At 43.0% G+C, this 23,661-nt stretch overlaps 1 protein-coding gene and 1 long non-coding RNA gene across 3 annotated transcripts in view; one reads left to right on the top strand and one right to left on the bottom strand.

The window, feature by feature from the left end:
- ST6GALNAC5 (ST6 N-acetylgalactosaminide alpha-2,6-sialyltransferase 5) overlaps window positions 1-23,661 on the bottom strand; it is a 78,326-nt gene that overhangs the window by 9,245 nt on the left and 45,420 nt on the right. The window contains exons 3-4 of the mRNA XM_063407307.1: window positions 11,198-11,607; window positions 6,051-6,158 (exon numbers count right to left, since the gene is read on the bottom strand). Coding sequence (XP_063263377.1) covers window positions 6,051-6,158; window positions 11,198-11,607 — 518 coding nt within the window. The remainder of the gene's footprint in view (window positions 1-6,050; window positions 6,159-11,197; window positions 11,608-23,661) is intronic.
- On the top strand, window positions 2-10,801 carry LOC134555598 (uncharacterized). 2 transcript variants are annotated; one of them, XR_010081456.1, is made up of 6 exons: window positions 2-470; window positions 4,072-4,230; window positions 4,574-4,714; window positions 7,722-7,874; window positions 9,158-9,241; window positions 10,070-10,801. It is a non-coding gene; the product is annotated as an uncharacterized LOC134555598 (long non-coding RNA). The 2 variants fall into 2 exon arrangements; XR_010081455.1 differs by having other exon boundaries at window positions 7,722-9,241.

The raw sequence follows: 23,661 nt of genomic DNA, 5'->3' as shown, positions 1-23,661 counted from the left end.
GACAAAAGAAAATAGATGGGAGCCCAAGGTGTTCTTTCTGTTGATTGGAAAGATGCTATCTTTAATGAACTGGTGGGCTCAAATCCACTCTTGCTCCCAGTTAAACTATGTAGCTGGCTTTTTTCTTGCATATCTAATATATCAGAATGGGGCAAAGGTGTTTGCTTTCTCTTTTGCTCTCTGTTAACTCTCTTCCTCCCAGTTAAATGAAGGACAGCAGTAGCTCAGAAGCAAGGGAGAGTGCTGCAGGGCTGTGTTACTACTATGAAATTTGAAGTCAACTGCTTAAAAGAGATTTAAATCTAGAGTGTGATTTGTAAAAGGTCTTGCAGAGGTATTTACTGAACTGGGGAAGAAAGAGAAGATGATAGATGGAGGTGGTTATCCGTGTCACATCAGCCCAGCTGCACGTTCCCAGCACGCTGCATGAGGTTCCGAGAGCACAACTTCAATGAGTGTCTGCACGCCAGGTCAGTGGTACAGGCTGCTGTTGCTGGCATTTTAATCAAATGTCTGATGCACAAATGAGTTCCTTATTTTACAACAGCAGCTTTCATGTATCTAAGCTGGAAATTAAAACAGTTCACCCATAGTATCCATCTGACCTTGTGAACCCGTTCACATTTCCCAGCGGGAGATGACTCGTGGTGGTGCACTGGATATGCCAAACACCAATTAGATACTTAAGATAAAGTTCATTTTAGCAGTTCTGACCTCAGTGTTTCCATGTAACATTCTGTAAATGGCACATTTGTATTATAATAAGCCAGAACAATTCATTTTCCTTTTGTTCTAATCTCTACATTAACCTGTACCCACAATGGTTTTTTACTTTGAGCACGGGTGTTTTGGGCTGACAGGAACTCAGACAACTCTGTGCCATAAATACTAAGAGAGCAAGCTGTCCCAGACAGAATTACCCAACTGTATCCCTCTCTCCTCAGCTGCTACCAGCTATTTTGCTGTGACAGAAAATTCCCAATATCAGCATTTAGTGAAGCCTTGGAGCTGCTCTGTGTTACAGCCTGAGCTGAACACAACCCTAGCACAGAGCAAGAAATCTGATACAGATTCAGGGCTGTCAGCTCTAATATACAGTTGATCCTTTTCATTTTGAAGAGCTAATATTTAAGGTCATTTTCAATTGAATGCATCCACAATCTGTCAGTAGTCTGTGCTGGTCATTATTTTTACTGTGTAATTCTGTCACCTACGCAATTTTCTAATTTTACTTATTTTGCCATTATCCATATTGTATATGCAGAGGTAATGTATGATATTGCTGCTGCTTTCCATTTGTGCCTTAGATTAACGTTTTAATTCAATCAATCTGGCTTCCTTGTAACACAGCATGGTGATCAATCTTATAAGACTAGAACAACAATAAAATTACATTTCTAGAATAAGATGGATTCTAAACTTATTAAATATATTCTCACTGGAATACATAAGAGTGAAACAAAATCCTTCATTGCCTCACCTACAGAAAATGTATTTGTAATCTAAAGCTGCCCTTCCTGTAGAATTTATTATTTCTAAACTACAACTATTAGAACTCAATCTTCAATTAATTTTTCACTTTTTTGATACATTGGATCTCTTATTGTTACTTAAATGAATCATTTGTATGGTTACTATAAATCTAATAGGTTACATTTTCATGTGATGTGTTTTTGTTAAGAACTACTAAACAAGTAGGCCTCTGCCTTTCATTCAGACTGCTTTTCCTTCCTGCACTAAAGCTGGACTTTACTCTTGGGTCCTCAATGGTGCACCTGGATTGCTTGGTATAAATTTGCTGCATTAAAGTTAGGATTAGTAAAGTTAAATCATACCTCCTACAGACTTGGGAACATGGAGCCCCAGTTAAGGGGGCAGCCTGTGAGGCTGCTGGCCCCAACACCTCCAGGCAAGCTGTTTCTGAAGCCAGGGATTCCACATTCCATGGAAGGCTCTGAACTAACTCCAGTGCATCCTAAGTGGGTGTCCTTGGCCCCTGCCAGGCTGTCCCAGGTCACTGCATCCAGGCACCACCCACCAGAAACAGCCCAGGAGCCCCTGGTGCACAGAGCCTGGCAGCTGAGAGAGGCAGGCTCGGGCCAGGCAGCCCGTGGGGCTCAGGCCAGGCAGCCCATGGGGCTCGGCCCGTGGGGCTTGGGCCAGGCAGCCCGTGGGGCTCAGGCCAGGCAGCCCGTGGGGCTCGGGCCAGGCAGCCCGTGGGGCTCGGGCCAGGCAGCCCATGGGGCTCGGCCCGTGGGGCTTGGGCCAGGCAGCCCGTGGGGCTCAGGCCAGGCAGCCCGTGGGGCTCGGGCCAGGCAGCCCGTGGGGCTCAGGCCAGGCAGCCCGTGGGGCTCGGGCCAGGCAGCCCATGGGGCTCGGCCCGTGGGGCTCGGGCCAGGCAGCCCGTGGGGCTCGGGCCAGGCAGCCCGTGGGGCTCGGGCCAGGCAGCCCATGGGGCTCGGCCCGTGGGGCTCGGGCCAGGCAGCCCGTGGGGCTCGGGCCAGGCAGCCCGTGGGGCTCGGGCCAGGCAGCCCGTGGGGCTCAGGCCTCTGTGCAGCTCTGCTGAATTGGGGAGACCGGGGCAGGAATGGGGCTGGTTCTCACAGACCTCTCTAGGACTACTCTGCAGCTGAATGAGGTTTTGAGGCTGAATTCCAAAAGCTGTCGTTTAGATTTGGAATTCTGAAGGGTATTTACATATGGAGGATCTTCTCATTTTCTGGGAGTTCTGGATTCTCCCAAATTGCATGTTAGTAAGCTTTGGATTTGAACTCTGGCTTGAGTACACCATAACCCAAATGAGCTGTGCTGCGTTATCTTCTAACTCTGCAATTAGCTTGTGTCACCAGCAGATGAAATGCATGAGTAATTTCTATACAGAAATTGCTTGCCACCTCATTTATTAACATTAAAACAGATGCTATTTTATCACTGACTGATACTGGACATTAATCAGTATTTTGTCAGACTCTGCATGCATATTAATATCACAGCTGGGAGGAATCTGGGGAAGTTCCTCTGTAAAATCTCCTGTATTTCCTGCCTGATCACCTGCCAGCACAGCACAGTGGAAGTGCTTGTACCCCTGTCAGTCAGCTACTGTTTGCTACTGGAGTGCACATTTTCCCACAGATGGTATCCACCTACAGCAAAAGCTGAAATACAGCACAAAAGAAAAAAGGCAGCAAAACCAGGCCACCCCATACCACATTCTGGTCAGCCTCTTTCCTTAGAAATGAAGAGCCATAATAATTCAACCCTCTAAAACTATAGGTACTCACACGCTTTGTTTGCAATGTGCAAGGAAGCACAAGCTTTCATCTTGTTACAGAATGTACAAGACAGAAGTATTTGGCAGCATGGGACCAATATCAGGCCATTAACCCTTACTACAGCATAAATCTGTAGCAAGCAAAGGGGTTTGAAATTATTCATAGTTTTGCTTGAAGTACTAGAAATTTATAATAATCAGGACACCAAGTCCAATTCAGCGATGAAACTCAGTGTCCAGTGAAAGTAAATGAATCTAAAACACTTTGTTGCAAGTAATAGTGACAAATCTTTTCATCTGTGCTCCAGACTCCTCCACTAGACTATTTTTCCTGCAAGGGTGCAAAGCAATTTGGTTAATGATCTTAAGCTAATAATTTGTAGCAGAATCAACAGCATGAAATTCATAATACCTTTGAGGTGTCCTTCACATTACAGATGTGACACTAATTTAGTTCCATGACAGTGATCACCACACTCATTACTTATTCCACAAATTAATACTTAAAAATGAATGGGTATCTATCTGCTGAAGTTATAAATTTGGTGATATTAATTCTGAACAGAAATAAAATTTTGGGAGGGTTGGGGTTTTTTTCAATCTTAGTGATTCTTTAGTTGAACAGTAAGTAGGTTACCCATGCACATTTTTGGTATTTTGTTGGGACTTTTTGATTTGATTCTTTTATTTTAATGGTAGATTCTTATTCTGTCTGACTGAAAACCAGGAAATATGGATTACAATTACAAAATATTTCTTTCTTTCTGCTATTCTGTTGTGTTGTTTTATTTCTTTGAAAGGAGGCACTGTTTCAACTTCTCAATGAGTGGCTGAAGAGCCAGCTAAGAAGGCTAACTCTGTTTATGGCAAGAAACTCCTTTCACAGATCTTCAGGGACAGCTTCTTCCAGGCATGGCAACTACAGTGTTCCCCTTCATCACCTGGGGAATCAAGCTGAAGTAAAGACATTTCATATTACTTTGATTAAGAAATGACCTTTTCCCTTTTTACAACCAGGTGTATGTACCTTTATGTTAAGATTTTTTATGCAGGCCATAAGAATAATTACATCTTTCACTGGTAGGATTGATCTACAGCCTTTCTTGTGTTATAATTTAAGTCCATTTGATTTTAGTGTATTGGTTCTATGAAAGCCTTTCACATGTTCTCAGTGATATTTTAGTCTCTCTCAAAACTGTTTGTTTGGGTTTTTAAAATATGTATCTAAACTCTGCTGACTTTGTCTGAAAAGTCAGGATTACACATTATTTTGCAGTGAAATGCTGTCTTCTGTGGTTTTAGATCATCATTTTAAGAACTACTTCCATGTGCCACTGGAATACAGCCACTTCTGGAGTAAGACAGACCACCACTTACAGAAACTGAAGTAGGATGTGTTGGCCAGCTGAGATGACAGAGGAATGAGATGCTGTGCTGCAGAAGGTATTTGTGTGCTCTGGCCTATCTGATCTAAGTTGCTATTTTCCTTGGAGAATTCGTGATGAAGCCTGGCAGTACATCACAGCATTTATCATCAGTGTTTTGTTATAATTCATAGAAATTCTCACAAAGTAGAGTTTAGTGTTGACATTTTATGCTGTGATTTCTTCGGGGATTTCTACAAGACAAATGCAGATTCCTGAACGATTCTTTTAAGTGCTCAGAGGAAAGTCAAAGCACTCCCATTCTTTGAGACTAACCCAGTACTTGCCCTCCCTGCCCCTGAAAGGCGTCTGGAATTACCCAATGAACCAGCCTTGAGAGAAATCACTACATTTGCAATAGAAAATTTAAGCAAGTACTTCTTGGTGAAAGGGCTCTGTGAGCAGGTGATGAAACGTTACGGTGAGGCCTCGTTCCAGACTGGCTCCAGCTCTTCCTGGGTCACCCAGCAGGACAAATGGGATCAATACTGGCTGTGGGCAGGAACCACTCAGTGCTGGACTGGTGCTGGGTGGGCAGGTGACACCTCTGTCAGCACCAAGATTGCTGATCTAATACCAGTTTGTCTGTATTCAGACTGGTGTCTTGTGGCTAATGTAATTTTGGTCTGGCACTGAAGTTCTGAAGTCTCTCCCTGTGTCACTGCTCCATAGTGGGAAACCTTAACCAGGACCTGGGGTCTGCACCCCGGACACGGCTGGAGGCACAGCCCAGCTGGAAAATGTGCACCAGCTGTTCCTTTATACAGCAGCACCTCTGACACAGCTCCTGCTGCTTCTGCCTGCATGACCCAGCCCCTGCCACGCCCAAAATGGGAGATTACAGGACATTCTCTGGGTCCCCATTCACGGGGTGGGATTTCATGGAGATTGTTTAGGAAGCTGCAAGATTGGCATTCATGTGACAGAGGTACAATAATGTTAATTTGAGTTGCACAGAAAGTTCAATTTAGAAACTAGTCACTGTGAGAACACTATTCCTCTATTAATTGCAGGGGAACTCAAAAAACAAATTAAAAGTAATGTTTTCCAGTACTTCTTTCTTCAGATTAATTTCATGCCAATTATTGCATTACTTTTAGCTGATAAATATTCAGAGACTAAAAGAAAGCAACAAGATGGATTAATTCTCCCACAGTACAAAACAAAATTTTAAAATATTTTATATAACATAATTATATGCCGTTTGTTGTTTTCAGAATGAGATCATGAGACATCTTAATTAGTTGCTTTAAGAGGACTGAAGACTTGTTTCAGAGCAAAAAGATTAAAAGAGTCAGATATTTATCTGTAACATTAACGTTGTTGGCTAATAATGGTTCCAAAATCAATCCTACCTGCAGAAATCCGGTGGCACCATGCCATAAACATTTATCCTGTCACAGAGCTCTAATGCGATAGTCATTGTGAACCAGCCCGTGCTAAGCCAAGTGTTGGATATCTTCCTGGAAGCAAAAACATAATTAGGTTTCTAAGCTGGCAAATAATTCTCAATATTTATTTATTTATTCATTCATTCTGATGCAATTTCTCGGTATTTTCTTCATTCTTGTAAAAGGTTTTGCAAACTGGGCAACCAAGACTACTTCGCTCACCCATCTTTTAATGATCTTTCTGGTGCCTCACATCCATGGTGTAATCAGGGCAGAAACTTTCCTCACTGCAATTAATTTTAGGCACAGCAACGTTAATATTTATCTGACCTTTTGACTTGGTTCCTAGGAGCTCCCAGCCCCTCACTGTGACTGCTGGCAGGAAACTCTTTAGTTGGTTGCAGCTCTGACTGTGCCATAGGCAGGCTGGGAAATCTTCATCCTAGGAACCCCCCAGGTGTCATCCCTGCCCAAGGGGAGCCTTCAAATGGCAATGACAGCGCTGGCAGGGAGCCTCTGCGGCAGCACCTCCTGCCTTCACTGCAGCTGGGACGTGGCTTTGAAAGAAGCTCAACTCATCTCAATATTAGTTATGCAAAGTAGGAGATATCGCCCTGTAACTGCTCACAGACGTAAGGGATTTACAGGTTGTGTTTAAATTTTGCTGTATCACAGGTTTTTATCTGCAAAGTGGTAACAGTGATGTTTCCTGTTCCTCTCATGTGTTTGGTTTCTAAGAGCTGGGTTCTGTGATGGTGATTGGATGCCTGGCACTTGCACTGGAATTCCCAGTCCATTTTTTAGGTTCCTGCACTGGCTCTATGCTGTGGGAGAGCTGGCACTCTTGGAATGGGAGGATCAAGAAAATGCCAGCAAAGAAAACATCTTCAAGGTGTCACAAGGGCATGTGCAGGGACTGGCACCCCTCCTAGTCATGGAGGCACAGAAAGCCAGGTGTTTTCTCCAGAGAAAACGAGTTCACTCAGAGGTCTCCTTTCAAATGCTATTAAAGAACAAGACAGGAGTTCTCCTAATCCCTCACCCAGCTAGGAAAGTCCCACAGGAAGAAGTTCAATCTTGTGTTATCGGCAGCCCAGAGTCCTCAGATTCCTGCTGACAGCCTGTCACAGTGACAGGCTCTCCCTTCATCTCCTACTAAAGCTGAGGCACCAAGGGAGCAAGTGCAGGCTCTGGGGAGGCCTGGGCACTCTACCCCAATGTGTTAGCGTGGGACCTACATTAATCCCATTCCCCCTCACCTGTATCTGCCAGATACCTGTGAAACTTTGTCACAGGCCCCCCAGAAAAGCACAGCAGAAAACATGAGGTTCTCTTCAGAGAAGTCACCAGGTCATCCCAAGTCCTGGCCCAAGTTCCAAGGCCGTATTTTACAGTTTGCCCAGTGATAGCAAGATGTGGAACAGTCTTGGAAGCAGGGACCTGAGGCCACAAGAGCCACTGCAAGTGTCAGCAATCACTAACGTCTAATTCAGCCGACAGGAGCCACCACGCAGCTTCCCAAGCTAGTGCTAAACAAGCTGGTTCCAAGTGGGTCACCCACAGGGCAGTAGGAGGAGACTTTTGAGCACTGTCAGATTGAGGAATGCTTTGTACCAAGGTTTCCTGTTTCCTCAGGGAATCAGACTACTGCAAGGAAAAAAAAAGTGGTGCTGTCTGTGCCAGCTGCTGAAAAGACACTTCTAAACATAAGGGAATTCTTTGACTAAATATGCCTGGAGGATGCTGAGGAGCCCAAGGTGGTTTGTACTGTCCTTAGTGGATCACCTGGTAATGTATAATCTCCTGAAACACACATTTTTACTGCTCCTGACACACACACTTTCAAGCTAAGCTAGCATTTGGAGAATGACATGTTATAAGCATCTCATTATTTCCAATTATGGGGCCTTATTTATTTTCTGACTGTGCACTGAAGCTTGGGGGTGGTGGTGCAGTTTGTCACAATGTCGTAGCTAGGTCATAAGCTCAGTTGAAGCCTTCAGGCACAGCAACAATATAAAACAGTAAGTATGAAATTTGGGCTCAAAATTATTAGGAAAGAGAATGGTAGGGAAAAGCCTAAAAAATTGCTTCTCTGCCACCTGAGATTTTCTGAGCTCTGAATCACTAGATAATTCAGGAACATGCCCAGGCTAAGAGTGCTCTGGAGCTTGCATGAGTCCACTGTTTCAGGTGCCCAACACTTACATTCCAAAGCTGAGGGAGCAATTGCAGCCAGACCACGACCAAGGCTTTGCACAGCTCAGGACACCCAGCTAGGCTCTCTGCTGGGTTAGTTTCTGTTCTGCTTACACACACTTAGGCTGTCATTTAGTGTTTTCAATAAACAGGAGAACAACTGAGTATAACTAAACTGGCTTAGAAGCTGAATAATCAAATACAGATTTAAAAATTAATTCAAGTACCTCTTGAGTACTCTGCCCTCTTTAAATACGATGTCTGTAGGACAGCAACACAGAAACAGGGTTACAGTGTCTCACATTTCATAAAAGATCTGAGAAAGAGTCCAACAAAAGAATGCTGTTTTTATACCTAATCAGCAGTAATGAGAGAATATGAAGAACTGTCATGTGCTTATTAGGGGAAATTATCAGATATTCTTTTATATGATGAACTAACACACTGTGCTGATAATTCTGTAGTGCACACTAAATTACAATTAAAGGCCTTTCTGCTCCACCAAAATCTCATTTATAATCTCTATGGAAATACTCTTCCTGCAGTTATTTCATTTATGCTGCTTTTATCTAATTACTATAATATTGGTTCTGAATCGTATTTTCTTAATGTACCCTTATTCAATTATAAAGTTATTTTCAAGTACAGTTACTTTATAATGCCAAGTATATTGCTCTGCAGCCTTTGTCTTTCACCATGCTATTTAACTGGCAGTGTTTTCTGAAGGTTTTTCTTAATTTCAAAATAGTTTTTTCCAAAAAGCACAATACATCCAATTACCTTTTTTCTCATCATTTTCAAGATGGAAATGAACAGTCTGATTCTTGCAAGCTTGCAATCATGCTTCTCTCCCCCTCCTTTGTTTTTTGTAGGCTCTATTGTCAAGAGGTCAGCAGAAACCTCCTGGGGAACAGAAGCATTCTGGGCCATACAATGTTCTGCTCCTGCCCCCACAGGTACCTGAATTTTCTCCCTTACAAAATCTTTCCTAGCCATGTTTCTTTTAATCTTCCCTTTCTTCTGTGCAGCTTACTCATTTATTTTCATCTCCCATTTTAATCTTCTTAGCCCTTCAAGTATGCTGTCTGTGCCCTCTAAAATCAACAGGGCCTGTTCCTCAGGCTGAATTTTGCTGGTCTGAGTGCCCTTGATTCACACTGGGAGTTCAGGGTGCCCATGACTGAGTTCACTATAAACGTGTTACAATGTTATTAATGGCTCAAATGCCTTGAGAATATTTCAGGAGCTGAGCCTGGTGCCTGTGCAGAAAAAGAAATGCTTTCTTTACACACTCACTACAGGCCTCTGGCTCTGGATGGGTGATGCGGAACCAGAAAGAGCAGCTTGCCTGAAGTTGCACAGCACGTGTCAGAAAAAGAACAGGACTCTGGCAATGTCAGGGAAGGAATGGGACCCTGGCTCCCTGTGGCAGAACTCAAGTTCTGAGAGTGAAGCAGGGAGGGAAACTGTTCCTTAGAACCGGGGACAGCACCTGATCCTACCCTGGGTCACCAAAAGCATAATCCAGGAAAGGAGGTGGCAGTGTGCATTCCTTGTGTCCAGGGCCTCCCCCTGGGGCTCGTGGTGGCCACGTTACAGGGCAATTACAGATTTGTTGACTTTCATGCCTTTGTAAATACTGAGCACACAGATACCCTCTGCACGTTTCTTGAAGGGTTCAAATGCTTAATTCACCTTCTCACTTTGCTTTACTCTGCAAAAGACGAACACATCACAACTGGCAAAGTATCTCCCCTTGTTATGCGTCCTTCTTGTTTTGGCAGAGACCCAAATACACCAATTGGAAGATGAAGAGAAGAACCTTTAATGTTACAGAACTGACCAAGTTACTCTGTGCTCTGGTTTGAGCCTGAGTCAGCCATGAACTCATATCCTAAGTGAACAGAGCTCTGCAAGCAAACCATGTGAGGTGTGACAAAGGCAGCAAATGCCAAGCAAAGGTTGCCTTCAGCTAAGAGGATACAAGTTTCCTCTAACATTGGTTCTGCCTTTCTCATGTAGCCCAGAAAATGAAATCTGTGCTCGAGTCCACAAGAGGATCAATCCCTTCAAGCTCTGGTGTGTGTGTTTTGTATTTGTAAGGTAGCACATCTGACTGTGAGTTACTGCACAATAAACCTACCTCTTCATTTCTATCTAAGTGGGGACCCTCTGTCATTTTTACAGCAGCATATTTAATAAGTAAAAAAATAGAACTTCATTAAAAATAAATTTCTTTTGTGCTGGGAAGTCTTTGGTTTGAATGCCCATTTTCAAACATTATATGTGAAAATACTCAAGTGCTGCAGTGGGTCACTTACTACAAATTTGATTTGAAGATCAGCCTACAAGTCTCATAAACAGTCTCATAAAGATGTAACTATCATAATAACTTTCCATTTTCCAGTTGCAAATGTAAGATGAACTGTTCTGAAGCACCTAATATATGACTAATGTTTATTTGTTTTATAAGAAGTTTTACAGCTGCAATGTTCCAAGAATGCTTAAATTCAATAAACAGCTATTATAATTCACTGAATGGTGGCATTTGCTCTATAAGAAAACATAACCTATCCATTCTAATTTTTCATAATCAGTGAAAAAAACTTTAAGGTATATTACCCCAAAGTGAGATTTAAACAGCTCCTGCCTCCTCAGCTCTATAAACTGTACATGCAGACTCTGGTATTCTAGGGTGATGAGGCAATACTCCACACAAATCATTTTGATGCGTATTTTTTACTTATGTTACCAGTGATGTTATTTGGCATGTCATGCCACATTACAACCCATGAGGCAGAGGATTTAATGGGCAGGATTGCCCCTCTGAGCAGATCTGAAATTGGTATATATAAACTGCATTATTTTATTACTCTGTGACATCCCCTAGGTGTATCTGTATAAGTTCTCACCTGTCTTTTCCAGTCTCCCGTTTAAAAAGGTCATCAAATTGAAGCATCTTGTGGCGAGAAATCATGTACACCTTTAACTGAGGCAGGATCTGGTTCATCAGCTGCAGGTTGTTGTACACCAGGCCTTTGCCGTCTCTCCTCATGTAGCTGCTGGGGCCCCAGAAGATGAACACGGCACCGTGGCTCATGTTGAGGAGTTCGTTGCGGTTCCGTAAGATCCTCTGGATGCTGGAGTGCGCGATGACGCGCAGGCTGGTTTTGTTGCCCACGTCTCTCCCGTAGCCCCGCGTGGGCGCGTCGTTCATGCGGATCACGCACTCGCTCTCGTCGATCCTGTGGCCCTGCCTGCTCCCCAGGAGGTGTCCCGAGCTGGTGACCAGCGCGCAGCTCCTGCAGTGCATCCTCAGCGGCTGCAAAGACACACACACCTCAAGTTAGCTCCAGGCATCTCCCCTTTCCCTGCACAGCTGTGTTTTACCTCTTCATGGCACATTTCACAGCAAAAACCTCTCAGCAGTGCACACAAATCCCTCTGAGGAGTCTTCCCAAACACCTGGGGACCATTACCTGTACGTTTGTAGATGTGCAGCCCTTAGAGCTCCTCTGTGGAGCTGTGCCCATTGTGTAAATCCTCCTTTCCACTGCTGCTCCATAAACAGAAATCACAACAGCTTCTCTACTCTTCCCACCTGCTTACTTTGATTGTACTTCTTCCACTTGCTATAACAGCTATAATTAGGGGGTTTTCTATTCTTCTGCTTCATTTTTTCAGGAAATGATAAATATCAAGTCCTCATAAGTTCATGTGTGAATAGCTTTTCAACCCTGGGGTCTGGACATTTTGCTAAGGGAAGGGATTAATACCTGGCCCAATCCTTCCATGCTATTTGTGAATTGTGCCACAACCGCTGCAGTGCTCTTGTACCTCCTTTATGGTTCAACAGCCAGAGCTGGTCAGTGATGTCTGTGTGTATTTTACATGGCAGTGAGTTAGTGCACTGAACCTTTGCTACCTTGTCAGGTCATGTTTGAAAGTTACACAGTAAAATGGAATGGGAGGTGCCTGTTCAGTGAGTGCTGACCTAATGGAAGCAGAAGAGTAAAACAAGCTTCCATGAAAATGAAAATGCATGATAAATCGTGTTACTGAAATATGCCACCACCACAGGTATCAGTTATAGAGGCGTATGTCTCTACTGCTTAGCATGAGAACTAAGAGGAGTAAGGGTTAACAGTATTCCTAAAGTGCTACTTTCTAACAAGAATACAATAAACTGTGAGGTAAATAAAGCCTGCTTGAGGGTGTGCCTTGGCAGCCCTTCAGGAAATAGTATTCTTGCACTTGGTTTGCATCTTAGTGTCTTTGAAAAACAACAAACAGCAACAAGGCAAACAAACCACAATGCCCTTCCACTCCCCACAAAATACCCCAAAGCAGCCCAACAGAAAAACCCATCAGAAAAACCCCTGGCGCAGAGACTGAACTGCAGTTGCTTGATCATTCTGATCTACACGTATACAGGAATCCAATGACTAAATCAGTCTGCAGTGAGGCACAGCTTAGAACTCTGAAGCTGAAAAGGATACATGATGTAGGTTTGACACAATCTCAGGCCTCTCTTTGAAAACGCTTTGGCCCTGAGTACTTGATAGCAGTGTTTTACTGCAGTAACTTGGGTTTAATTTTGAAGGTACTAAGTGGTTACAATTACAGTCTGAGATTCTTTCTTCTGTGAGACTAGCTCATGAATGCTTAATACTTTTTAATTAAAGAAAAAATAAGAAAAGTATACAACCTGCAGAGTGATTCAACCAGTAAGCCTTGTATCTCCATCTCCCCCAATAAACAGTCCCTTTCACATCTGTGGACTATAATCCAGATCTAATGGTATGGGTGAAAATGTTCAAGCTTTTGTGAGCCAAAGTTCCTAATGCAGTATTTACATGCATTTTCCTTTAAGCTTTCATCTGCCATTTTGATGAATTACCTATGAAAGGCTCTAAGGTGAACTAGCTGCTCCACCACCATGCTTGGGAAAGCAAGACAAGGTGCTAATGAGGTTACAGGAAATGCAGTCAGCACCAATGTTAACTCACATAGGTTTGAATATCCACACAGCAAGGCATTTTCACCTAAACTATCTCTGCTGCTGTCTGGCCTACTGAGCTACAACTTCCTTGTTTCTTTTAAAAAAGCCTGCCACAGAATCCATCAATTGTTAGGAAACAAGTGTGGCCATCAGCAGAGCTGTGGAAAATTGGGGGAGGGGTCCGAGGCTACATAATGAACATTAACACCCTCCAGAACATCTGTCCCAGACCTTGTTTGAAACATGTTCCTTCTGGGAAAAAAGTCTTCAGACTGAAACAGTCAGGTATTGCCTAGCCACTTCCTGAATGATGCATGGGGGCTGAGCCCTTGTAGCTGCTCTAGGCAAGTAATTTTCAGTCGCCTCACTCAGATTCTTGCAGCTGAAGTCTACAAAACTCGCACCTAAAAATTGTCAGAGGAATTCACAGTGAACAGCCACAACATTCTCACTCCAGCTGTTTATAATGCTTTGACAACAGTGAAAGCAAGGGGGAAAAAAGCCATCGGCTGTAATACCATCTCATTGGGAGGCAGCCGTGGCACCAGAAATGTCGTCTGCTTAAGCAATAATAATGGAGGCACAAGGCAGTTCTTTGGGATTGATGACCAGCTGGAAGAAGTTGATGGCCTGAGAATAACCAGGGGCCATTAAGCCAGAAGAACATTAACCCACAGAAAACGCTGTTACGGTAATTATTACAGTGATATTTTGGAAAAGAGAGGCAAAGTGAAAAAAAGCAAACCCCATGAAATATGAGTTATATTTCAGGAGCCTTGCTTCAAAAGGGATGGAGTGAGAGGTAGGTGAGTTTTATAGCATCTTTGTTAATTACTTTGAAGTGTAACATATCATGCATGTAAAAGCTGCTGACATTGAATCGTAGCCATTGTTAATAAGCAGCCACAGCTCTTGTGTACCTGAACTCCCTGGACAGCACCTCTGTGACAGGGAGAGCACATGGCTACTGTTACAGCACTTGGACAGCACATGAGCCAGGTACTGTCCAAAAAAATCACCCAAATCACCACTCAGTTCCAGTCAACTCAAGACACGCAGGGAGAGAGGGAGAACAGAGGTTACACAACAAGCTCACAGTGCAGAGCCCCAGCAGATGGCAAATCAGCTGGTGCTTTTCAAGGATAGAGGGGCTGTCCAAGGGAATGAAGGCAGCAGGGGAATTGTGTCATGGGGAAACCCCGTAACAGCACCTTGGTGCCCACAACGAGTCAGGGCAGCTTTGCACAGCTACAGGTATTCCCACAGGCCAAACTGACCCCTGGCAACTCCCGCTTCCAGAAATCAGCCCAGAAGTGCTGCTGGATTACAAATGCCTGATTTGGTTAATGAAACAAAAAATGATGCCACAGTTGTTTCTGTATTTTCCAATTTGAGGCAATTTGCTTTGTTATTGACTTTAAAATCTATGTTGTCCAATGATCGAAAAATATTATTTTCAGACACTTTAGTGCTCAAGTGCTCAAGAAGAATAAATTGAAAAACGGTGTTCCTGATACAAAATATGTTATTCTCAGATATAATTATTTTATTCGTGATGAAATCTTTTTTTTTTCTTATAGAAGTCTTTTGATTTTAAAGCCAAGATTAAGAAGACAGCTCTCTCCAGTAAAATCACAAACACTGTAAACCACACTTTTTCTTCTACTGAATACTTAATGACCTACTTTCAAGACCCCTGGGTTCAGTTCACTCCATTATCAGTAGTGCAAAAAAAATCTGTTCTATAAATAAAAGCCAGAGTATTTTATCTTGGCAATGGTGACCTGGCCACAACAACAACAACACAACAACACCAAATCAAACCAAACAAGCAAACCCACCCCCGCAAAAAACCCCAAACCGAAACAACAACAAAAAAAGACCTGGAGTGAGAACCCTGTAAGAGCCAGGCTTATTGGTTCAGGAGAAAGTGGCCTTATTCCAGAGCAGCCTTGCTTTCTCTTTTTGTTCCAAAGCAGGTGATTTCTTTAGAAGGAGTTTCATTGTCTCCCCCACCCGGTGCCTGTTGTGCCTGGCCTAAGCACAACAGCTTGTGACACTTACTGTATGTCACCTCAGTATTTGCTTTTTATGTAACTTGCCTTTTGCACAGAACTTAATCAACATTTCCTATAGGATGCTAATGAACCCTGAGTTCACACCATGTTCAATGCAATTTATTACTTGTGGCTTGCTCTTGATTGCTGCGTCATCAGCCATCAGCAAAAACACTAAATAATTAAGGCTTTGCCAGTGATACAATATTTTGTCCTGGCAGCTTCAATTTTATTTTTACTTTCTTGTAGCTTTGAGCAGCTCGGAGGTTTCTCACAAGCTGCTGGCTTGGAACCACTGCTCCACCAGGCTCGCTGCTCCTTCCCATGCTCTACTGCCAGAGGCTTGGAGGATAATCCCCCTGTCACAACTATATCCCAGGCTCTGCAGGAGCTCCAGCTGAATACTCCAGCTCTGCTGAGGCCCTGTCATTCAGCACTGCCCCAAGTGTAAAGCTTCTCCTGCCATTATGTCCATCCCTTCTGACAAGCTACATGTATTGTTTTTATCAGTGTGCCTCCTTCCTCAATATTTTCCCTAAAAGACTGAAAACTCAAAGACCAGATCTGCTTTTCTTTGAGAGATTCCCAACAATCACCTCAAAGTAGAATAGAAACCCTGAGGCTTCACGTTTGCCAAGTAACTTGTGTTCTGTAAGCCAGTGCAGCAAGCTGTGGGGCTCACGCTGTCTCATTAGTGAAGCACGGCTGTACACTTCACGAGGGATTTCCACAATGCAAGGACTCCAGGAGACATGATCCTGGGAAAATAATGCAGGATCCCTCATCATTTTTGGTTTGTAATGTATTGATGGAACAGTGCTTTCATAATACTATGAAAGGAATAAAAAATTAAAACACCAAAACCAAAAACAAAACAAAAAACCCCCAAACACATACAAGCTGAAAGAGTTTGCTATTTTTCAAGCCCCATCTATGAAATGATGGTATCAAGCCAGTGTTCTCTGAACAGCAGAACTCATTCAGATGCATATTGGAATATTGTAGGTAACACTTATATGTATAAAAAGCTGGAGCAAAAAAACCAAGCTGAAACACCTAAAGTATGAGAAAAGTTTTCAACTTCAGCTTGCTGAGGTAAATGCCCTTTTAAAGTATCTGTAAGTTTTGATTTTGTGGAGCCAAGTTCAGATCTAAAAGATTATTTTTCTTTGACCATGACATTTTCACATGTGTACTCATACAGAGAGTGTTGTTTAATTTCCATGCTCTGCATGCCAGCTCAGACTTCCCCCTCAAGTTTCATAAATTTTGATTCTTTAGCCCTTATGCTAGATAAGAGCACCTTTGGCAGATACAGAGTGGTGTCAAAGAGGGAAAACAAAATCCTCTGAGCAAATACATTTATAATTATTGTTGAAGTACACTTTTGGAACATTACAGAATTTACCAGGAAAACAAACTGCATTATCCACTGAACTAAAAGCACTGACTGCTTTCAAAACTATCCCAGTGACTGATAACGCACAAGTAAACACAAAGGGTTAGGAGATACCACTTGCCCAACATTGTTAATCCTTATGCAAATCCAAATAACAAGCATTTGCAGCAAAACTTTGCAATTCAAAAAAGGTCTGGCAAGTCTGCTCATTTTGTCTGCTATTATCATAAAGATAAATGCATGTCTGTTTAAAAAGATAAAAGATAAACGAATTTCTTATTACTTCTCTTTGTTTCTTGGGCTGTGGAGCTTGAATATGCAAATATTGTGGAAACATTAGCATTGTCATTTCTCATTGATTCCTCTGAGTTAGTTATATCACTGGATTCTGCCCTCAGATATTGGATAAGACAGTGAAATAGCCAAACTCCAGCACATGCATTCCTCACACTAGTGATCACAGCACCTGACGTTTTATTCTGCCAAGGAATCAAATTTTTTTTTTTTGCCACAATACCCTACTGAGGGGCATCTGCAAAACCTGTAGGAAAAATATACTAATCCTATTTTCTAAAGGTCCTTAGACAGATCTAATTAAATTTCAGAACATGAGGCTATATTATGAAGAGGAAAAAACCCAACAAATGCACTCCACAAAGCTTTCACTGGAGCAATTTTCTTCGAAAAGTACCGTTAAGCACATTAGTCAATGAAGAGTCTTCTGCTTGTGTGAAGTGTTTTCCAGCACATTAACTCCTTTTCAGGGGACTGCCTGCTAGTCAAAGCTTCCATTAGATTAATTAAAATATGGCTTCTCTCACTGGAAAGAAAAGGCATGAGTTTGGTTACAGGACATTGACCAGCTATAGAAACTGAGCCCTTTCTAGTTACATGAAACACACGAGCAGAGGCAGCAGCACAGGAGATGAACAGCAGGGTAACTTTTGCTATATGGGGCACATTTCTCTTCTTATTTTAGAAGCATGATTACCAGGTGCTGATGTTTTCCCCTAAGCCACCTGAAGTGAATATAAGGTGCAACCTTGCAAATTGTCAGCACATATAAAGCTAAGATTTAGAGAGTAGTTTCCATCCTGAAACCTATAAATGTGTCCCATGAGGAAGATTAGTATCAATCATAGGCTTATTGGAGAGGGAGATAGGATACAATGATAACCCGAAGCTATCAACTAGAGTAATGGTCTCAGAAGAAAAAGCAATCAGAGAAAGAAAAGAATATCCTCAATGAAAGGCAGAACTGGAAAATCAGGCAAGAATGTATCATGTTGATGAACATGAACTGTTATACAAGAGAGAGTGTCATATGAACAATATACAGGCTCTAAAGAAATGGTTATTGCCCAATGTTTATCTTAAAAGGAGTGCAAATAGACATCCATATTATATCAAACTGCTTTGCTTTTGTTCTGCAGCTGAAGAACTTGCACTAAAATGAAATAAAGCCACAGGCATGGTGTCTTAACTATGCAAATTGTTATCACTGAAGTGTCAGAAAACCAGAAATTATAACCATCTCCAGGAAAGGTATTGGACAGTTTGGATTTTTGCTTCAGAATGTTTTCACATCAACTTCTCCCCTTTGCTTTGGTATGTTTTGGCAGTTCTTTCCAGCTAAATACTTCCTCGTAAGTATGCCCTCATATGCTCTCTCTGCACCTGTCATGGCTGTGCAGGATATTTTTTGAGCTTCAAGCTTCACAGGGTCCCTTTTTTATCTAACCCAACTTTAAAGCCAAGCATCACTGATCCTTAAAGTTTGTGCCTAAGTTTTCAAATTCAAGCACTTTTTCTTTCTGTGGCACAATCTGGCTCATCCAGATACATCTAAACTCTCACTACAACTATTATTTCTACAAGACAATAATGTGATGGGCATTGTAAGGACAAAGCCAGGCCTTCCAATGGTATCCAGTTTTAACAGAACACACAGCATGCAGAGCCCCTAGAATAGGCCAGATAAAATATAAGACCAAATCTCTAATTAGAAAAGTTACTGACCCCACGGAAAATTTTTCTAAAATATATTTTGTCTTGTATTTCTCTACCTGGCTGAAGTAGAGTGAAATAAAAAATAATGCTGCTAATTCCTTTGAAAGGTCTTTGTTCAAAAGTTTTGCTCAAACGTCTTTCCTTCAAAATCTGTCAAAAATGTTCAGCCTCGTGGTCTTTTGATTCTCCTGTGGTAGCTCCATGTAATCTTCATGGGCTTGTTTTATGAAAACCAGGCTGTTCTATATCCTCTTATTTCTGTCCCTCTGACTTAACAACGCACCAGAAACTAAAGAACAAAATTAAAGAAAGCCAATTTAAACCCTTTTTTGTTTCCTGCTGAAGATACTGTCTGAATTTAAAATGTTTTTCTGAGGATGTATCAGATTCAATAATACACAAAGTTGTACCACCTCCACAGCAGGATCCCAAGGCAGTCTCCATTATCAGTGGCATATTGACACCAAAGACAGATGCTGGAAACAGGTACTGGAAGCTGAAGTGGCCAAAACATCCATTCAACTTAGGAGTGACAGGTCACAGAAACACACTGCAAATTTCTCCCATGCACATGGGTAGAAAAGAAAGAAAGCGTTTTGTGCTAAAGTATTTGTATGTTCAGATGCAAACAAAACATCTTGAAGGCATTCATATAAACATCTGTTTATCTGCAATTACATATCACTGCAATTTTAACTGATTTTGGACTACAGCTACATTTGAAAAATACGTATTTTAATTCAGGGGTCAGCTCTTTCAGTTTTGGGGGTTTTGTTAAAAGGTCTCAAGCATTCAAAATATGTTTCTCCAATTGTTCACGATTACCACAGTCCTGATCAGGAGACAAAAATAAACACATTTATCCAATCAGGATGTTTGTATTGAATCTATTTGTCTGCATGCAGGTTAATATGAAATTAAACACTTTGTAGATGGAAACATTTAGCACTGAAATGAACCTGCCAGTGAGGGTTAATTAAACAATCAAGTACAAGAGCTGGCACTCTGTCTGCCAATGTGGCATTGCTTCTCCAAAGATGTGTGCTGCAGTTTCCAGCAGAATGTCAAAGCTTTCTGTGTGGGCGAAAAGGATGAGGCTAACTGGAATCTCTGCAGGAACCACTGAAGAAGGCTGGCTGGAGAAAAAGGAAGGTCCCTCTCAGAGGAAGGTACCCTGAGCTGCAGGGCAAATGAGAAGAGGGAGCCCACAAAAAACGGAGTCAGGGAAGAGCTGATAGCAAGCCAAGCTAATTACAGGGCAAGAGCAGGGGCTGACCTTGCTAGAAGTAAAGTCTGTTTCCAGATCTGTGTCCTTCACAGGTGTTCAGGGCAGTGGCTTGTGGCTGTGGCACACAAATGCTTTTATTTGTGCTATACCATCAATTATTTTGAGTGAAGTATGATTCCCAAGCACTTAGTAAACACTCTTCAGTAAAATTCCTTGCTTAAAGATGTAACTGATCTAAAACAGGTGAAATGATATAACTTAAAATCACAACTACCTAGTGCATTTGGTCAAGGAATCTGAGGTGTACGAAGGTGTGCCAGAGAAAATGCAAGAGGTAGGTTTAAAACAGATACTTCAGAAATCAAGAAAAAAGGAATCACCTCTTAGTGAGCAGCAGCAGAAACAAAACCTTCCTACAAAGAGGTGAAATGTGGAGTCACAGTCACAGGGGAATTCTGAGTGCTTTATACATTTTATCTGCTTTTTATTTTACATTCTTAGTCCTAAATTGTACTCCTTGGATGTGACATGTGTGTCATTTAAGTGCATTTTACCTGGCTGTGGCATTGAACAATTCCTGCTCTTTTTCCTGGGTTGGGGGTGGAGTGTATTTCACTGGATCACTCCGTGGATCCATTTCGCAACCAGAACAGGAGGCAAAGAGAAGGCAAAAGAAGGAAGGAAAAAAAAGATAGGTGGATGCACAGCACTGCTGTCTTTAGTGATACTGAATGTACATAAAATTCAGCCCAAACTGCTAGGATAAGATGGGTGACAGTGGTGGTGGTGATGGAAGAATGAAAAGGAGAACATGGCAGCACAACCAAGAAGTTCTACATTGCACTTTTTCCAAGTACATCTCAATCTTCATTGTTTAAAGATCACCATTACTGAATGCCTTGAAATCTAACTGATAACCTGTCAGCAGGAAGTTTTAAATTCTGTAACTAATGTTTGCTTTTCAGGGCTCTGTACCACACCTGGCTGCAGCCCAGGAATCTTCTTCCATGTGAATGAACTTCCTTCAGTTTCTTCAGAGCAACAGGCATTTTCTAAAGCATTTATTCTGCACTGGACATGCAAGTTCATCTTTCCAGTTTCACTGCCTCAAACAATGCTCACCTACCTGAACAGCACATTCCGACCCCTCAGAACCCACTGGAGGCACCTGCAGCCCCAGCTCTGCCACTGATCTCACTGGGCCAGTACACAGTGACCAACAGGGCTGGCACACAGTGACCAACAGGGCCGGCACACAGTGACCAACAGGGCCAGCACATGGTGACCAACAGGGCCGGCACACACTGACCAACAGGGCTGGCACACAGTGACCGACAGGGCTGGCACACAGTGACCAACAGGGCTGGCACACGGTGACCGACAGGGCCGGCACACAGTGACCAACAGGGCTGGCACACGGTGACCGACAGGGCCGGCACACAGTGACCAACAGGGCTGGCACACGGTGACCGACAGGGCCGGCACACGGTGATCAACAGGGCTGGCACACAATGACCAACAGGGCCGGCACACAGTGACCAACAGGGCTGGCACACAGTGACCAACAGGGCCGGCACACAGTGACCAACAGGGCTGGCACACAGTGACCAACAGGGCTGGCACACGGTGACCGACAGGGCCGGCACACAGTGACCAACAGGGCTGGCACACAGTGACCAACAGGGCCGGCACACAGTGACCAACAGGGCTGGCACACAGTGACCAACAGGGCTGGCACACGGTGACCGACAGGGCCGGCACACGGTGATCAACAGGGCTGGCACACAGTGACCAACAGGGCTGGCACACGGTGACCAACAGGGCTGGCACACAATGACCGACAGGGCTGGCACACAATGACCGACAGGGCTGGCACACAATGACCGACAGGGCTGGCACACAGTGACAAACACATCTGCACAGGACAGGGCACACCAGGGACAATCTGCCAGGAGATGGCACGAGAGCATAATCCAGGCTCAGTCACAGGCACCGGGAGTCCAGGAGAGTCCAAAGCGCTCACAGGGGACAGGAACTGAGGACAGCTGGCAACCTGACACCCTAACAAAAACCGGGGTGGACAAAGTGGGAATTTCACCTTGGGCAGGGCAGTGCCTGCACTGTCAGCCCTGCATGTTTCCCAGATTTGCACACCGAGGAGATGAACAGGCATCCCCCAGGAGAAATCCCAGCCCCTGTCAGCACAGCACAGCCGGGAGGAGCCTCTGTCCTGGAAACCCACATTTGAGGAAACGCAGCCAAACTCCACTGATGTGTCAGCACTTAATTACAGCTGGAGTGTGGTTCAAATCTTTCCCTTTCTGTCGTGTGTTCTGCTTCCAGAAACACACACTCAGAAAAAAAAAAGCAACAGTGAAGGATTTCTACCCTCAAAAACAACAATCATGCTGCAGCCCTCCTATTATAATTAAACAGAAATTAATTACATTTTAGGGAAGGGGACAGGTTCCAAAGGCTTAGCTGGTTTCCTTTTTAATTACTGTGTAATATTGTGAACACAGCAAAAATCTTCTTTTTAACATGCTAAATGTGCTGGGGGTTATGTTTGCTTTAGCAGACTGCAAAGGATGCTACATTTGCATTTAATTAAAAAATAAGTTATTAAAACAGTTTATTTTGGTTCAATGTATATCTATTTAGCATGAAGATGGTTTCAGATCTGAAATAAGATTTATTTTTTTCAATTAGTATTGAGCAACAGACACCTGGGACAGCAAATAAAAACAATGTATTTTCAAAAGAAAAGCTTGTTAACTCAAAAACATTAGACCCTGTCACAACTAGATTATTTTTGAACATTCACCTTTTCCAAAGGAATCAATCTCTACCCCAAAAGCTAAACAGTATGTTACCTTTTTGACAGGAACAAAATACCCCAAGCCCAGAAACTGGAACACACACAGAATCCCCACACCGCGTGTGAGCTCCCTCCAGCCCGGGGTGATCCTGGGGGAGATGACACCGTCCCTTCCAGCTGGGGAAATGCAGGCTGGCTCTGCCAGGCCTGCCAGAGCACTTGGGAGAAAGAAATCCTAATTTTCAGCTCCTGAGCAGCCTTACACAGGAATCAGGCATAGATTTTGGCACATGCAGAAAAACAAATGTAGGCATCCAGTTCACTTGAAATTCAAACGAAGAAACAGCAAAGCTCATTTATGTGCTTTCAGGGTTAGTCAGCAGCTAGCAAAGATTTTTTTAAACTGAAACTTCACATTCAGGTTTAGGAGAAGAGCTGTAAGTGGGTTAAGTCCTGCTTTACACACCAAAGCTCTTCAAGGGATCTATCTCTGGGTTTCTGTGTTAAATAAAAGTCTTAGGGAACCTCTTCTTCATAGCCACATATCTGATTCATCAGTCCTTGGAAAGCTGCAATAAATCTGTCATGGAACCCTACTAATTACTAGTAAATCACCAAAGTTGGAAGTGTCAGAAGCACATCCAAAAAGAGTTAAAGTGAAAAGCCAAATATTCAAAGAGCTCTGGGGTGAAATTGTGTCACTTTACAGATGAACCTGTAATCTATGTGAAAATAAATGATGTATAATGATTACAAAATTTGAAATCAAATCTCCACATGGGGACAATTCAATAAGGTTAGGTGATTATAGGACTATGCAGCAGCATCAATTATGGAGCCAGAAATAGTCTCACATCCCTCA

Source organism: Prinia subflava, chromosome 10, assembly GCF_021018805.1.
Source record: "Prinia subflava isolate CZ2003 ecotype Zambia chromosome 10, Cam_Psub_1.2, whole genome shotgun sequence".
Classification (NCBI taxonomy): Eukaryota; Metazoa; Chordata; class Aves; order Passeriformes; family Cisticolidae; genus Prinia; species Prinia subflava.
Note: the sequence above shows the minus strand (reverse complement) of the source record. Positions and strands in the feature narration are given on the sequence as shown.